This window comes from Brienomyrus brachyistius, unplaced genomic scaffold, assembly GCF_023856365.1.
Source record: "Brienomyrus brachyistius isolate T26 unplaced genomic scaffold, BBRACH_0.4 scaffold58, whole genome shotgun sequence".
NCBI classification, from domain to species: domain Eukaryota; kingdom Metazoa; phylum Chordata; class Actinopteri; order Osteoglossiformes; family Mormyridae; genus Brienomyrus; species Brienomyrus brachyistius.
Window position 1 is genome coordinate 1,961,792 of NW_026042333.1, and position 18,093 is coordinate 1,979,884.

The window sequence follows — 18,093 nt, forward strand, 5'->3', positions numbered from 1 at the left end:
TTAAATAATGTAACCAGGTATCTTAGTGTGGCTCCTAACTATCAGAGGTTCTTTCTTTCTTTGTTTAACAACCCCCCCCCCTTTCCCACAATCCTCTGTGGCCCTCATCTGATCTTTGTGGTCCATTAGCACTTCTTTGTCCTCTACTATTCTGCATTAAAAGACTGAATCAATGTGTATATTATCAATTCTGGAGAGCAGATAATTGGGATAATCCACACCAACCAAAATATGTTGTTCCCAGATATGCAATTTAAATTGGTATGACCACAAACTAACAGCCACGTCTATCTAAGGGTAAGATGTGCTGTTTAAATGTGAATATGTAATGCAATGTCTGTACAAATGATCCAAAGTAGGAACCTCTGTTGATGTATATGGATGGGATTTATTAACATACATAATATCAGAAATTGTTAATTCATTAAAACAGATGGTATGAGGTGTGACCCACCAGGCTGGTATGGCATGATTGGTGTCAAACTGATGGAAAATCACTCCTGATTCCAAATCTGGTCAGTGGTTACCATGAAACTGTATGTAGTTACACCAGTTTAATGAAAATCCTCGGTAAAGTGGTACCAGTCTAGTCATGAATACCAAAAGGACTGTCACAGACACCCCTCCGTAAGCCACCAACTAGATGATCAGCCAGTGCTTCAGGTGTCCAATTCCTGGTCATCCCTATTCATGAACCTTAGACCATAAGACATGGCACCTCAGAGCAGAGCAGGGGGAAGAAGAGAGAGGAGCAGAGGAGAACATCAGCCCCGCAGAGGGAGGAGAAGAGAAGCCCCGGGAGAAGAGCAGCCCGTGAGAAGCCCTCCTGAAGCCTGCCGGTGAAGGCCTGCTACCCAACAGAGAACTGCAACCAAGACAGAGCCTTTCACCTTAAAGCTTCACAAGGAGAGAGAATCCAAGAGGCTCCACTCCAACAACCGCTCCAGACGCCGCGCCTTCTTGGGTGCTACCATTCCCTCAGCTCATCACCTCTGCAACCTACTGCCAAGACCCCCTCCACTCTGCAAACAAGTAAACCAGCTTCCTTTCATTCTAACAACCTAAGCAGTTCTATTAACCTGCTTTATGACTTTAGGGTCGTGTTTCCACAAACTGTGCTTGCTTTACTTTTAGTTAATAAACATCATTAAATAATAATTAATTAAAATCTAATTAATTTCCAAGCATATTGGTAGAGATATCAAAATTTACCCAAGCTAAATATTCCTACAATGGTGTCCCACAAGGATTAGTGCTGGGCTGCTACTGTACACTGTATATAATAATAATAACTACAACAACTGATACTTTATTGATCCCTCTGTGGTGAAATTGTGTTTATGCCTCCCTCAGCTTGCTCCATGTAGAGTAAGCTGTCCGCGAAGGGCTGCCACCTGCAATGGCACCCAGGGAGCTGGGGGTTACAGGCCTTGCTCAAGGACCCACAGACATGCTGCGGCTGGGTTTGAACCTGTGACCTGCTGCTTACAGGCACACAGGCTTAGCCCACTGCACCACACGCTGTCCCCAATTGGTCAGTTTATCAGAAATCATGGTGTTGGGTTTCATTGTTTTGCTGATGATACACAGTTATATATATCTGTTAAGCCGGATGATGCATCACAGCTCTCGGTTAGAAGACTGTCGACTAGATAACGGTGCTGGATGGCAAATCATTTCTTTATGTTAAAGACAGAAAAACAGAAGTACTGTTAACTGGTCCGTAGGCGGCTTGAAATAAGTTTGACAACCTCAACCTTGGTGGTCTTCCTACCCAACCTAACACAGTGGTCAGAGATCTTGGTCTTCTGGTTGATTCAGATTTATGTTTCGATGCTCACATAAAAAGCATCACTAAAGCTGTGTTCTATCATGTACGGAACCTAGCCAAGCTTCGGAAGATGCTCTCCTTTCATGAAGTGGAAACACTAACACCTTTATAACTTCCAGGCTGGATACTGTAATGCCAGGCTGGATACTGTAATACCAGGCTGGATACTGTAATGCCTTCCTTTCTGGGTGCCCATCTGGATCCTCACATAAACTTCAGCTGGTAAAAAATGCAGCAGCCAGAGTTCTTACAAACACTAAAAAATGTGATTATATTAGCCCTGTTCTATGCTCCCTTCATTGGCTTCCAGTTAAGTCTCGGATTAACTACAAAATACTGCTATTGACTTATAAAACACTGAATAGTCTTGCACCAGAATACCTTAGTAACCTGCTGGCCTTATACAACCCTCCTCGCTTTCTTCCATCTCAAGCAGCAGGATATCTGTGAGTACCCAGGGTAGAAAGAGCTAAGGCAGGCTGCAGAGCTTTCTCTTATAGAGCTCCTCAGCTGTGGAATGGTCTTCCAGCGGATGTGCGGGATTCAGACTGACTCTCAATATTCAAGCCTAGACTAAAAACACACCTGTTTAGTTTAGCTTGTAGGGACTCTAGTTCTAGCTCTAGCTAACTGCTCACTCCCAGTCAGACCTATAGTGTGAGGTGTAGAGCTGGGTGGGGATCGGTGCCATTGGCTTTGGATAAACTGGACAGTCAGTGCTGTCACTCTGGCTTCACAATCCCTTGTGGAACTGGAGTGTTGATGTTCAGGGACTCCCCATGTCTGCGTTCTCACCTGCCTCTCCCTCCTACTTATGCTGCCATAGCCATATCTGCCGGAGCTTACATACTGCACTCACCTAACTGTTAGCACTGCCTCTAGTCTCCCCTACTTTGGCTAATTGCACATTTTATTTCCCCTACTCCTCCTGGGCTGTGCTACCTGGAGACCCCAAATTATCAAGATGTCCTGCCTACCCCGCTGCCTGCAACGTCTCCACTACCTGTGACGTCCTACCTGCTCACCCTTCTGCCTGTGACATCTTCCCTGTTTACCCTGCTGCCGTACTACTGTTCTCCCTCCCATCTGAAGCAGCTCCAGCACTTGCCTGTCATCACCTCCCTGCCTCCCGCTTTGTGACTAAAATGTTAAAATTGGGATAATGTGAATTAGGACTTTGCCATCTTGATCATTTGACTTCCTCTGCTGCCCCCTGGAGGATGGGCTCCACCTTTGAGTCTGGTTAGGGTTAGGGCTTCCTCTGCTGCCCCCTGGAGGATGGGCTCCCCCTTTCAGTCTGGTTCCTCCCAAGAATTCTTCTTTCTAGGGAGTTTTTCCTTGCCACTGTCCCCTCTGACTTGCTCACTGGGGGCTTTGGGCAGGGATGCTGTAAAGTGCTTTTAGACCATGGGGAAATTGTCTTTTCGCCCCTCCCATCTTGCTCTCCAAGAGACACGCGACACATATACAGGTGAGAGGAAGTTTGGGGGTCGCAGCGCAGGATCGGCTAGCATCCAGCGCCCCTGCAGCTCAAGGACCCAGTGATGACATCACTCTGCCGGCCAGGAGATCTGAACCTGCGACCTTCCGCTCATGGACACAGAGTGCAAACCCAAAGAGTCACGCATCACACCCAGTATTTACAGAAATGCTTCCTACAGCATCCAGAACTGAAACGAATATGAGTGGTTTTCCCCCTATTAATGAAAACTGGACCATTCTGTATGATGCGGTATCTTTGGTTATTTGTTACACAAAGGAAGGTCGTGGAAATCTTGTCTTTTTTGTCTTTACTACATCACTGCCTTCAGTCCATCCATCCATCCATTTTCCAAACCGCTTATCCTACTGGGTCGCAGGGGGTCCGGAGCCTATCCCGGAAGCAATGGGCACGAGGCAGGGAACAACCCAGAATGGGGGGCCAGCCCATCGCAGGGCACACTCACACACCATTCACTCACACATGCACACCTACGGGCAATTTAGTAACTCCAATTAGCCTCAGTATATTTTTGGACTGTGGGGGGAAACCTGAGTACCCACAGGAAACCCCACGACGACATGGGGAGAACATGCAAACTCCGCACACACATGACCCAGGCGGAGACTTGAACCCGGGTTCCAGAGGTGTGAGGCAACAGTGCTAACCACTGCACCACCATGCCGCCCCCCTCAGTTAATATAAACTAGATTAAAAAGGAACCTTGTTGATAAAAGAGGGGAAATAAATTACATATATACATATTCATTTTATATTTTAAACAATGTTTATCAATGTCTGCCGGACTAGATGTGTCGTCACATCCTCAGCCAGGTGCAGCTGTGGCCAGCAGAGGGCGCCAGTGAGCAGCCAGAGACAGCAGTCATACGGAAGATCCCAGCTCTGGGCTCCATCACATGAACACGCCTGCTGACAATAACACTCACATACCACTTATACACCCTGTGGATAAAGAGCCCTCACTGTTTCTATAGCAGGTTAGGATGCTGTGCCTGTGATCAGAAGGCAGACTGGATGGGAACGGAAACGTAGTAACAAACAACAAGTGACATCACTACCTTCAGTCATTATAAAGTCTGTGGTCAGGATTAGCTACTGCTATACAAACAGCTATAGCTGTGATTATCAAAATAAAACCCACTTATTAATCCACGAGGAGAAATATATAATATATATTATACATTTCAAACAATATTCATGTATCACTGCCAGACCAGACATGATTTCCCATCCCCACGTCACTTACAGAGCCGTCCTGGAGTTCTTGACCACAGGCAGCAGCCTGCAGTGCTGTTTATTCGATCTGATGTATTTCTTCAGGTCAAACACATCCAGCTCCTCATCTGACATCAGCATCACAAAGGCCAGAGCTGAGTACTGTGCAGGTGCGAGGGCTGAAATATTTCCTGAATTCAGGTATCTTTGTACTTCCTCTACTAGAGAATTGTCACCGAGCTCAGTCAGACAGTGGAAAAGGTTGATGGTCCTTTCTGGAGATAAATTCTTCTGTATTTTCTTCTTGATGTATTGGGCTGTTTCCTTAATGGTATGTGAGCTGATTCTTGTCGGCCCCAGTAGCCTTTGTAACAGAGTCTTACTGGAGTCAGTTGAGAGGCCCAGGAGGAAGCGGAGGTAGAGGTCCAAGTGTCCATTCTTGCTCTTTAATGCCTGATCCACTGCAGTCTTCAGCAGATCAGTTGATGAGTTTGACAGAAACACATATAAAGCAGCGAGATACTCCTGGATGCTCAGATGCATAAAGCAGTACACCTTCTCCTGGTACAACCCATACTCCTCTTTAAAGACTTCTGTGCACACTCCAGAGTAAACTGAAGTTTCAGTGACATCAATGCCATTCTCTGTCAGATCTTGCTCATAAAATATGAGATTACCGTTCTCAAGGTTGTCAAAAGCCAGTTTACCAAGTTTTAAAAGGAATTCCTTGCTGTATTCCATAAGCTTAGTTTCATGGTTTTTCATATACTTGTCATTTTTTAATCTTGTCTGAAAGATCAGGAAGTGTGTGTACATTTCTGTCAGAGTCCTTGGAATTTCTCCCCTGTCAGTCTCACTAAAAAACCTCTTAAGCACAGTGGCTGAAATCCAGCAGAACACAGGTATGTGGCACATGATGAAGAGGCTCCTAGATGATTTCACATGTGTGATAATCCTGCTGGCCAGGCTCTGATCATTAAATCTCTTCTTGAAATACTCCTCCTTCTGGGCATCACTGAACCCTCGTATGTCTGTCACCTGGTGGACACACTCAGGAGGTATCTGATTGGCTGCTGCTGGTCGGGATGTTATCCAGAGGAGAGCGGATGGGAGCAGATTCCCCTTAATGAGGTTAGTCAACAGTCCATCCAGTGACGTTTTCTTTGTTACATCAAACCAGCTCTCATTGTTCTGAAAATCCAGAGGAAGGCGACACTCATCCAGGCCATCAAAGATGAACAAGACTTTGTACCTAAACAGCTCAGTGGATTGAAGTGATTTCAGTTCCGGGACAAAGTAGTGAAGCAGTTCAATCAGACTGTATTCATCCTTAATCAAATTCAGGTCCCGGAAAGGAAGAGCAAATATGAAGTGAACATCCTGGTTTGCTTTTCCTTCTGCCCAGTCGAGAATGAATTTCTGCACAGAGACTGTTTTCCCGATACCTGCCACCCCTTTAGTGAGTACAGTTCTGATAGGTGTCTCACACCCACATAAGGGTCTAAATATATCTTTGCACTTGACTGTAATATCTTCTGTTCGCCTTTTCTTGGATGCTGTTTCAATCTGTCTCACTTCATGTTCATCATTGACTGCTCCAGTCCCACCTTCAGTTATGTAGAGTTCTGTGTAAATCTCACTGAGAAGTGTTGGCTGTCCTTCCTTAGCTTTCCCTTCAAATACACACTCAAATTGCTTCTTAAGTTTACATTTGATTTCCTGCTGATGTTGCAGCATGAGCTGTCCTGAAAAGAAATGAGAGGAAAATGCACTAATTCTACTCGTGATCCAGAGCAGCATGAGGAAGAATATTTTCCAAAAACACACTTTTTTTTACTCATACATATTCAGATATTTCCCTGTCAATGTGAAACTGAAAGTTTTATCATGCGTATTTTACTGGAACACCACATACAGGACCGTGAATAAGCCTTAGGCAGCTAAAGGAAATGTTTAAAGCCATTTATCTGTGTATATCTGTGATATATAAGTGTATATCTGCTCAGACCCAAAAAGAACACAAAACCCCTTTTCATTTCCCAAACCTCTCCTCAGGGGCACCACAGCTAGTCCATGTATTTGTTAAATTTCACCAGCAGCTCACTTCATTTATTAATTTAGTTTAAAAACTCAATGAGATATTGATCAGCCACATGAGGTGTGTTAGTGGTCAAGTAAAAAAATACGTGGATATACTGCACAATTTCTGCAAATATTAGGGTGATTTTGGGAGAGGTTCTGAAATGGCAAACACACTTTGACATACATATTATAGTAGTTCTACACCAACATGAAGACCATTTAAACATCCTTTTCTCTGGCTGCCTAAGACTTTTGCACAATATTGTACATGTACATAATGTAATAAAGCTCTTACTCTTCTCCAGCATGTCAGCAAGATCATTTTGCTTCATGGTCCTCAGGATGTACAGTGTGATCTTCAGAGCTACCTCTCTAACACTGGTCTTCTGCATCTGACCATCACTGTCCAGGTCATTGTCCTCCTCCAGCTGGGGCTCAGAGCATTCTGGGTAATTCTGATCTAGGTGCCTCACAAACGTCTTCAGCTCGTCCTTTAGGAACTTCATGGCTTTTTCCTCTAGTGACTAAAATAAACAGTCACAGTTAATTATTGCTACTTACACCAAACCTTTTCAGAGTTTCACTTGTGAATCATAGTTTAAAACATTTCCTTTAACATGATGAATTTCTTATTATACAGCTGTTTAAAATATAAGCTAATTCAAATAACAGGCAAGAAAATATATATCAGCAATATATACAAACCTTCAATATGGATGATAAACCTGATTTATATTGTAGATCTGAACTGCATTCTTCCATTTGGTCTCTGTGAATCAGGCAGAAACATCTCAGTTCATCTACATAAATGTAACAGAGAGACTGAAAAGTTCCTCATTAAAATTGCTGTTACTGCAGATAAAGAATAACACTGTGGTATATTACAACACCAATTCCAAAAAGTTGAGACATTGTGCAAATTGTAAATAAAAACAGAATGCAATGACATGGAAATCTCACAAACCTGTATTTTATTCATAACAAAGCATAGAAAACATATCAAATGTTTAAACTGAGACATTTTGCTATTTCATGAAAAAAAGGCTTATTTTGAATTTCATGACAGCAACACGTCTCAAAAAAGTTGGGATGAGGGCAACAGGAGGCTGGAAAAGTTAGTGGTACAAAAACCAAACAGCTGGAGGAACAATTTGCAAATAATTAGGTCAGTTGGCAACAGGTGAGTAACATGACTGGGTATAAAAAGAGCATCTTAGAGTTGCAGTGTCTCTCAGAAGTAAAGATGAGCAGAGGGTCACAATCCCCCTAATACTGCACTGACAAATAGTAGAGCAATTTCAGAAAGAAGTTCCTCAGTATAAAACTGCAAAGAGGTTGAATATTTCATCATCTACAGCACATAATGTAATCAAAAGATTCCGAGAATTTGGAAAAATCTCTGTGAAAAACCGGACTAGATGCCTGTGATATTTTGGCCCTTAGGCAGCACTGCATCACAAACAGACACGATTCTGTAATGGAATCACTAAATAGGCTCAGGAATATTTCCCACAAACATTGTCAGTGAACACAATTCGTGCTGCCATGCACAGATGCCAGTTAAAACTCTATCATTCAAAGAAGAAGCCGAATATGAAGATGATCCAGAATCACCGACGTCGTCTCTGGGCCAAAGCTCATTTAAAATGGACTGCGGCTGAGTGGAAAACTGTTCTGTGGTCAGTCGAATCTAAATTTGAAATTCCCTTTGGAAACCAGGGACACCATGTCATCCGGACTAAAGAGGAGAAGGACCACCCAGCGTGTTATCAGCACTCAGTTCAGAAGCCAGCATCTCTGATGGTGTGGGGGTGCATTGGTACATATGGCAGGGGCAGCCTGCATACCTGGAAAGGCACCATCGATGCTGAAATTTGATCATATTACACCGGTCCTATCCTCTCTTCATTGGCTGCCAGTTAAGTCTCGAATTGACTATAAAATACTGCTATTAACTTATAAAGCACTAAATGGCCTTGCACCAGAATACCTTAGTGATCTGCTGACCACATACAACCCTCCACGCTTGCTTCACTCTCAAGCCATAGGATATCTGTTAGTGCCTAAGGTAGAAAGAGCTACAGCAGGCTGCAGAGCTTTCTCCTACAGAGCTCCTCAGCTGTGGAATGGTCTTCCACCGGATGTGCGGGTTTCAGGTTCACTCTCAATATACAAGTCCAGACTAAAAACACACCTGTTTAGTTTAGCTTATAGGGACACTAGTTCTAGCTCTAGCTAACTGCTCACTCCCAGTCAGACCTGTAGTGTGAGGTGTAGAGCTGGGTGGGGATCGGTGTCATTGGCTTTGGATGAACTGGATTGTCAGTGCTGTCACTCTGGCTTCACAATCCCTTGTGGAGCTGGAGTGCTGACATTCAGAGACTCCCCATGCCTGCGTTCCCACTTGCCTCTCCCTCCTACTGATGCTGCCATAGCCATATCTGCCGGAGCTTGCACATTGGACTTCATATTGCACTCACCTAGCTTTTAGCACTGCCAATAGCCTCCTCTAATTTGCCTAATTGTACATTATTTCCCCTACTCCTCCTGGGGGGTGATGCCTGGAGACCTCAATCTATCAAGATATCCAGCACACCCGGCCACATGTGACGTCGCCACCACCAGTGACGTCCCTGCATCCAGCTCGCAGTTCTGATCTTCCATGCATGACCCGCTGCCTTACCTCTAGTTGCCTGGCAATTGGAAGAAGACTCGGCATCGGCATTGGCTTGTCATCTTCCTTGCTCTCCAGTTATTTCCCAAATCTTATGATTGGGACAATGTGACTTGGCCCATCTCTGGCACTTAACCATCTCTCTATTTGACTATCCCTGCCGGCCCCTGGAGGATGGGCTCCCCCTTTGAGTCTGGTCCCTCCCAAGGTTTCTTCCTTCTAGGGAGTTTTTCCTTGCCACTGTCACCTAAGGCTTACTCACTGGGGGCTTTGGGTGAGGATGCTGTAAAGCGCTTTAAGACAATGTAATGTTGTGATAATGCGCTATATAAAAATAAATTTGTTTGTTATTTGTTTGTTTGAAATGTGTATCCAGGTTCTAGAGCAACAGATGCTCCCATCCAGACGACGTCTCTTTCAGTGAAGACCTTGCATTTTCCAACATGACAATGCCAAACCACACACTGCATCAATTACAACATGATGGATTCCTAGAAGAAGGGTCCGGGTACTGAACTGGCCTGCCAGCGGTCCAGATCTTTCAGCCTTTGAGAACATTTGTTGCATCATAAAATGAAAAATTTGACACAGAAGATCTAGGACAGTTGAGCAACTAGAATCCTGTATCAGACAAGAATGGGACAACATTCCTCTCCCAAAACTCAAACAACTGATATCCTCAGTGCCCAGACATTTACAGACTGTTGTTAAAAGAAGCGGAGATGCCACACAGTGGTAAACATGGCATTGTCACAACATTTTTGGAATTGGGGTTGTAGTTTGGAAAGATGTATCTGCCATGTTAAGCTTTATTCACTGGGGCGGCTTCCTAATTTTCTCATGACAGCAGAAGAGAACCAGTGACATCAGGCTCCAGCACACAGAGACACAGCAGGCAGGAAGGACAGTTTTCTATGCAGCCCTTTGTACCCAGTGACATTTAGAGTCATTCACTTGGTTAGCAGAGTAAATTTCAGCCTATCAGCTTGTTGCTCGTATCCCTGCCCCCCCCCCCCCCCCCCCCACTTCTGTACCAGCTGGTCCCCGGGCCCCCACTATCTGGGACGATACTGCTGCCTAAATATAACTAAACATTAAACATATCATCATCGCGCACCTATTCTCCATCCCAGTGGACATAATGTGCGTGATGTCATCAACGTGCGCCACTTCCTCTAGAATGTTCTACTGCAGGGAGCCCAACCTTTTTTAACTCAAGATCTACTTTACAAGTGGCCAGTGTGCCGAAATCTACCAGCTCAAATAGGGAGCCACAGCTATTACTCTTTTACTCTATTATTACTCTAGCTATTGTCTTTCGACATAGTTAACATGCACATAGCAAATCCAGACAAATCCAGGTAATTCTCCAAACTGAAAAAGTGTAAATAAATGTATTTCTCTACCTTAGTGGGACCGCTGGCACTGGGAAGATGCAGCTGGTAAAAACTGACTGCTGTGCCGCTGACTGACTTTTCAGTTCTCGGACTTTTCAGCTGCGTGTGGCTGTTTTAGCAGGGAACTCGGTCTCCTAGCTTTTGTGCATCGACTGAGCCAAATCCAGCTAGGAGCCCAGTTTACTTTTATGTTATGGCCTGACTATAGACCCAGAGAGACATGCATGCTAGTCGGCTGTATCACTGTTACCTCTCAGGGCTCTTTCTGTTACACCCCACAGGGGGGCGCATTTTAAAGCTTGCAGTGTAATTGTTGGGACTCGGGGCCATTAGTGCTCTGAGGGCCCTTGCAGCCCAGCTTGAGGCCCCCAGGCACTAACCCTTCTGTCCCGGCCCATAACCCAGCCAAGGCTCCAGGGGGCGCTATCTTGGGGCACCTTCAGCCACTGGCTCATTCCCCCACCGTGAGCTAAGAAGCTACTGGGGATCTTTCCTGCCTGCTGCCGTTAGACACCACAATGCCTGCTGTCGATGTGCAGCCCCCACAGCCAGCCTTAACGTCCCATTTTTAATGTGGTAAAAACTGCTCTCTGTTCTTAATCATATAAATAACATACATTAATATTTATATTTATTTCTTGAGCAATATGGAATTTTCAGGATTTTTTCATTATGCACTGTGTACTTCTTAATCTTGTTAACTTACAAAAATTTTGTTTACTTCTATAAATGTTTACTCACTTGCACTATATCTGCTGTCGTTGCACGTTGTCTTTATTTTACATTGTATGTTTGTATCTGTGCACTTTGCTGCTGAACGCAAGAGAATTTAACCCTGGGATCAACAAATCATCGTGTTTTATACTCAGGGGATGTGAACCACTACAGTGTCACATTAATTATGATCTGAATCAGCAAGTATTTAAACGTCACCTTTGGCGTGACCTCTGACCAATAGTCTTTCTCTTTTTTTGTCTGATGATAGTAGTTTATTGTTTAAGCCACACAGTTCGATTAAACATGTTAAACTGAAGTCTTCGTCTGAGTCTGATCTAATGAATTCATGAGAGTGAAATTATTTGTTATCAAAACAGAAACATCCGTCTCACGAGACGACAATCTATTGTCGAGTCATTATTTAATGGACATGCGGGGGGGGGGGGGGGGGGGGGAACAGGCAAACCAGTTTATCTCCAGCTCTGTGCTGAGGACTGAAATTTAAGATCCACTTTGCGATTAAATAACTTCCAATTCCAGCTCGCAGAAAGTCAGGTTTTACAGTCATCCTCAACCATTTACCTCGGATGTTATTTATATAGAACACAGGCAAAAGTCATGTTTAAATTCTCAAGGTGATGGAATCTGTTAAAGGTAAAGATTGGTACATTCATTATAAATATGTTATTTCCTCATAGCTTGTGTGTGTCTCTGTGCCATTTGACTTAGAGTCTGAATGTCATTAACAGTGTTTGTTTAAATGCACATTTACCTTTGATCTGTATGAAAAGGTCCCTCTCTGAAGTGGAGTGGGGGCTCCATTGACTCGTCACTCTTCAGGGAAACACAGCTGGGTACAGGGGAGTCTGCTCTCTTCATCAGGACACTGTGGGCAGCGAGAGGAAACAAACCCTCATGGTATAAATATAATTTATACAATGGGGACAGCATCACACTGCTGTTTAGCCTTCTGCTCTGCCTTCATGTACTTTGATATGCTGTGAAGCTCTTGATGTAATCAGACTTATTTGCAGTCAGCTTTTAAGGAAATTGTCTAATCTACAATTTAGATATTATATGAAACTTTTAGCATCACCGTTAAAAACCTCCACAACTAGACTTGACTGATGTTCCTTTTTACCTGTTTATATATGTTTTTGTTTGTTTGTTTAGTTTTGTTATGTGGCCATTTTGTATAGGAGGGATGGTCTGTTACTCGCCTCTAGTATAAAAGAACTGGCGGATTGTGGAAGAAGACGGCGAAGACAGAAGATGGCGAGGTCTTTTTATGAAGCTACACATTAAAGTGCTGCCCACTGACCAGCCCTAGCTAGGAGCCCAGTTTACTTTTATGTTATGGACTGGCTAAAGACCCAGAGAGACATGCATGCTAGTGGGCTGTAACACTGTTACCTCTCAGCGCTCTGTCTGTTACATCCCACAGGGGGGCGCATTTCAGAAGCAGCTCTTCTTTTTCCTCTCTTCTTTCCCATTTTTGTGCTGATCCAGACCAGTTGATTCCTGCTGGGGCCTCTGTGAACATGAAGGGTTAATAGATACATCCTATAATCTTTAAATTGTATTTCATAATACCATTGTGATTCTCATTAGTCATTATTATGAAATGTTATTTCATGTGATGCAAATGTGACTACTAGAATAATTGTAACTGTCCTGCACAATAAAGTACAACTTTATTGTAAAAGTACAACACTGATATTGTATTGCCAAATTAAATATTTACCGGTGTTCGGTCGAACCACACAACCGCCGGTGTGCGTTATGGTAGCACGTTTCGACAAGGGAGCAGAACCCGTCAGAACATCGGATCCTGCTCTTCCACTCCCATCTTCTTTGCACTCCATGTGCGCATCTATGTAATAATGTTCTTGCAGCGATCATGTGTAACTTATTTTGAAATTTACCCCGAAAAATCAGATGCTATTTTCTGATTGGCTGGTAGGTGGCTATCAACTTTACATAACTCAGCACAGCTATGAACTCGGCGGAAAACTCCACTCCTATTGGCTGCGCCTCGTCCATTAATCCTATATAAGGGGACGCCGTGGTGGGGGGTTATTCCTTACTTCTCAGCGTGAGAACTGGTTGAAATGCGTGTGTCTGACGGTCAATGGGTGGGACCTGATAGCCCTGTTTTAGGAAGGGGCACCAAATATCCTGCATTTCAGGAAATGTTTCCCCCTCATATTTGGTCAGAGAAGTATGTGAGATGGCAGAAAGCCATTCAGATAAATAAATGGCATGTGAATAAACTACGTTTTTTTGTACTGAGGTCCAGAGTCACTGTGTGTCTTTTAGCAGGGGAACCAATGTTTTAGGCTTAAGGTACCAATGTTCCCTTTTCAAATACATGCACGAATGTATTTTTGATGTATGTAAAACTGCTTCATGTATCTGTGTGATAACCCTCTGTCTGTGTAATTGTAAATAGCCCTTGTGTTGATGTTGTTGTTATGGCTATACAGTAGTTGCCGTCTAAATATAAAGTAGCGGATGACGTCATGATTTCTAATCAGCACTCGACGAGAGAACATGGGGGAACTGAATATCCTGTAACATCTATCAGAAACAAAATAAGTATGACGGTGCGAAGCTGAAACAGGTTGTCAAAAAAAATATTTTACAGTCTCACAATGTTAACCAGCAAGTTCCCTCCTGGACACACACACACTCAATAAACCACAACTGCTCTGCTTAGTGGAGCACAAATACCTGGCACCCGTGTCAGTGTGGTTGCTTATCATTTAGCATTTAGAATGAGTGCAGTGCGCGGGTGTGGAGGTGCCGTGAGTGATTACTTACTATTGCTGATCTCTGTGTTATGACCTGATTGTACGATCCTCTTGTGTGCCACTCCCCCTCATGTGATCATCCGAAGCCACCTCTGAGTATCCCCGGAGTTCGCTTTGCTGCCGCTGCCCCCTAGAGGAAGCTGGAGGCTCAGCTGCCTGCCGCTAAGTCTCTGGCTGGGACGTTCTTCACCCTCCAAGGCCTTTTCTGGAAGGTGATGGAGGTTTTAACAGTGAATGACTCCCCAGAGGCTGCCCAGTTGTGCTCACACCTTCAAGGGGGGTATGCAGCATTCGCCCCAACTTCACCACCACGTGAGCTAGACAAAATAGCAGAGAACCCTGCGTTTCAGAGACTTTGTGGGGGTTCTGGGACAGTTAACCCCAGAGATGGAGTGCAGTGTAGCGCTGAGGTACCGGCAGGCAGCGCAGCAGGTTGGACTGATGCTAGCCTTGTAAATAATTCTCCATGGTCACATGCATTGTAATGTCAATTATGGTGTTAAATATTAATGTGTGTGTGTGTGTGTGTGTGTGTGTGTGTGTCTGTGTGTGTGCGCCCACCGTACGTGTTAGCAGTGTGCGCATCAACGGGTACGGTGGGCAGTATGAATGCGTTGTGAGTACGATTGACCCGGGTGCAATAAAGGCCACCTTGTGGTTGAGACCAGAATTATCTCAGTCACATTAATAAGCAGCGTGGCTCCGTCACACACGCTGTTCAAGAAATATGTTGTTAAACTCGTTTTTCCCAACCGACCGGGAAAGCTGCAGTTTTACAGGCTATTATGAAACTGACTGTAGGAATGAAGAGGTCTTTCCGATAGTCACGCAGATTACTGTGGTTACAATACGAAGTATCTTTTACACTATATTTGGAGTTGGCTTAAAGTAAAAGGCAGGTTAAATGGATTATTCTGTTTTTATATATTGAATATTAAAATAAACTGATTTGTGTTCATTATAATTGCGCTCTGGGGTAATGGATTTCCACAACGTCAGTTTTGCTTATTTACAAAGAAAAATATAAATATGGTTAATATTTAATAGTTAACTAATTTCTAGAATATGGCCTATAAGTTATTATATGAATACGGATGCTGAAATCCGTCTGCACATTTACTGTACATGAGTTCCCCATGAACCCCAAGCCGAATAAAAAAAAGAAAGAATACGAAATATGGGGTTTACTAGCTACAGTTTGCACGGTATATAGGTCTATTTGTTTAAGAAATTCACCTTTTCCAAATGACCCCCGAAAGCTAATTTTACAGACAACTGCGAAAATGAAAGTTCAATGCATTTTATATAGTCGCACAGGTAATGGTGGCCACGCAACTGTTCATGAATATTTAATATTGCAGCAATTGTCATTTCAGGGTTACCGTAAAGTTGTTGACTTAAAATGCTGTGCTATAGCCTAATATAAACATAAAACAATTACATCGCTTAAAAGTAAAACTACAGTCAAATAGATTCTTCTATTTTGTATCTGATCTTTTAAAATAAACTGATTTGAATTATAACAGGGCTCCGGGGTAATGGCGTAATTGCAACGTCTGTTTTCCTACTTTACAATGAAAATTTGCTAGAAAGAGTTAATATATTAATACAGATTTGTAGAAAGATTTCAAAATCTTTATGAATTCCCCAGGAATGCCGCGGTCGGTGAACAAGCGTAAAGACTAATTCCAGCCAAAGACGTTTCAACAAAACATGGATCAGCTGGACACAAAACCACTAAACGAACGAGTTATATTAGATTTCTTACATTTTGAACGCTACTGAAATATACAAATATTTGTATAAAAAACTCGGCTTCTCCAAACCACATTCGACCGCCGCAGTTTTTACAGACAGTTGTGGAAGTAAAAGTTCAAAAGCATTGGATATAGTTTCACGGATAACGGAGGTTAAAGTACATCTGGAATTTAACAATATTAATATACAATTGCTAGAATAACTGCCATTATTAATACAGATTTTGAAATCCTTCTGCACATCTACTACTGCACATAAGTTCTTTAGATATAAAATGATTAGAGAGCATTACTGACAGTTCCAGAAGAGAGCTTAAAAAATTAGAAAAAAATTACAGAATGACCAAATTAACGAGTTATGGGGTTTACTAGACTACAGTTTATACGGTGTATAAGTCAATTTTTTTAACAAGCTCACCTTTTCCAAACGACCCTCGAAAGCTGCAGTTTTACAGACAAATGCGAAAATGAAAGTAGGAGCAGTTTATATAGTCGCACAGGTAATGGTGGCCGCACCTTAATTCATGAATATATAATACTGCGGCAATTCTCATTTCAGGGTTACAGTGCAGTTGTTGTTATATATCCTAATTTATGCATACAAGTAGTTACATCTTAACGACTACGGTCAAATCACGCGCGCTTAACGTAACATTACGATATCAAATGGCAAATAATACTCTAAGCGATCGCGCATAGAAAATGGCTCAAGATTCACTGTCATATCTACGAAGTGCAGGATGCACTAAAATACAATGAAGTTCTTGTTTTCCCATAATGCAAAAAAACAAGTGATACACTATCTGAGAGGCAAGGTCCTAAGCAATTTCCAGACAAAATTTAGTAAATTGTACAATTTTCTAGTGATTCCACTTTGAAAACTATGGTTCTACGTGAATTTGCTTATGTGAGCCGAATTTGACAGGACACATCTCAGAATTTTCCCATAGTGTATGAACAAGCCTTATACCCTCCAAATGGCAAGGTCCCAAGCTATTACCAATACACAATTTGCTTAACATTCACTGAACCATTTTCAAGAAAAGGTACTTTGAAATCTGTGTTTGTTTATTTATTTTAGTTTTTAAGCTAAGTTTAACAGGCCTTAACTCCCAGAATTTTCCCATAATGCATCAACAAATACATTTGTACAACAAATGCAGTTGTAGTTATTAGATTCTCCTTTTTAAAACCTTCAAAATGATGTATGGTTTGTTGGAATCGGACAAAAAAATTACCGAGTTACATCCGTTAGAAGTTGTTTACATCAACAGGGCTTTATAAAATCGAGTTCTATTGATTCAGAGTGATGTAGTTGGAAATTCTATGCAAATTTTTTGAAAGTAGGCGAGCCTCTCTTCAAGGTGATACCAAACAATCGGTGGGGGGATTCCCAGTCATGCTGCGAGTAAGTGGAGAAAAACACGGATTTTCTAAGAAAATTTAAGATAAAGGACTAATTTCTGAAGACAAAGCCCGTACAAAACATTCAAATTATGATGGTTCAAGGTATTTATTTGCTACTTTGATTATTGGGATCGATAGATGATGACTTAATGGACTCATTTTGAGAAAATCTAAATTTCGACGAAAAATAACTTTAACATTTTTGTCTCTAGGTCCGCATTCCGGCTCATTTTGCCAACACGGGTCACAAATTTATTGGTACACTAGGCTCCGCCCAGTGGGCGATGACGTCACATGTGGAAAACACTTAAGGGTAACAATTTATTATAGGAGTCATTTAAAAACCCAAATCTAAAACATCAGCAATTCATCACATGCAAATGTTTTACATAAATTAATAAATGTCTTAAGAATTTGTAAATGATTTCTTCATCATTGACTACAGGATTAATAATCATTTAGGAATGATGTGTTTATCATCATTTCCCCTTTTAATCATTTATAAATGTTTAAGGTTTTTACAAATGATTAGTTAACCCTTAACTTCATGCTTATACATGTCTTATTAAGAGTTTGTGAATGATCTGTTCATCATTACCTACAGGCTTCTAAATGTCTTAATGTGGTGTTATAAATCATTAGTTAATATTTAACACTTCCCTCCCCTTTCAACAGACCTCACTATAGTCTGTTTCTTAG

General features: G+C 42.4%; 1 protein-coding gene across 5 annotated transcripts in view; it reads right to left on the reverse strand.

Annotated features, from left to right (window-relative positions):
• Positions 1–16,513, reverse strand: part of LOC125724954 (NLR family CARD domain-containing protein 3-like) — a 115,308-nt gene extending 98,795 nt beyond the window's left edge. Inside the window, exons 1-7 of one of the 5 annotated variants that reach the window (XM_049001447.1) lie at positions 16,406–16,513; positions 14,241–14,435; positions 12,831–12,950; positions 12,190–12,303; positions 7,335–7,398; positions 6,925–7,153; positions 4,579–6,292 (exon numbers count right to left, since the gene is read on the reverse strand). In XM_049001447.1, coding sequence (XP_048857404.1) covers positions 4,579–6,292; positions 6,925–7,153; positions 7,335–7,398; positions 12,190–12,303; positions 12,831–12,910 — 2,201 coding nt within the window. In that variant the 5' untranslated portion in view covers positions 12,911–12,950; positions 14,241–14,435; positions 16,406–16,513. Of the gene's footprint in view, positions 1–2,837; positions 3,229–4,578; positions 6,293–6,924; positions 7,154–7,334; positions 7,399–12,189; positions 12,304–12,830; positions 12,951–13,161; positions 14,159–14,240; positions 14,548–16,405 lie in introns of those variants that run through there. The other 4 variants (XM_049001449.1, XM_049001450.1, XM_049001448.1 and 1 more) reach the window with 4 other exon arrangements.
• Positions 16,514–18,093: the final 1,580 nt, after the last annotated feature.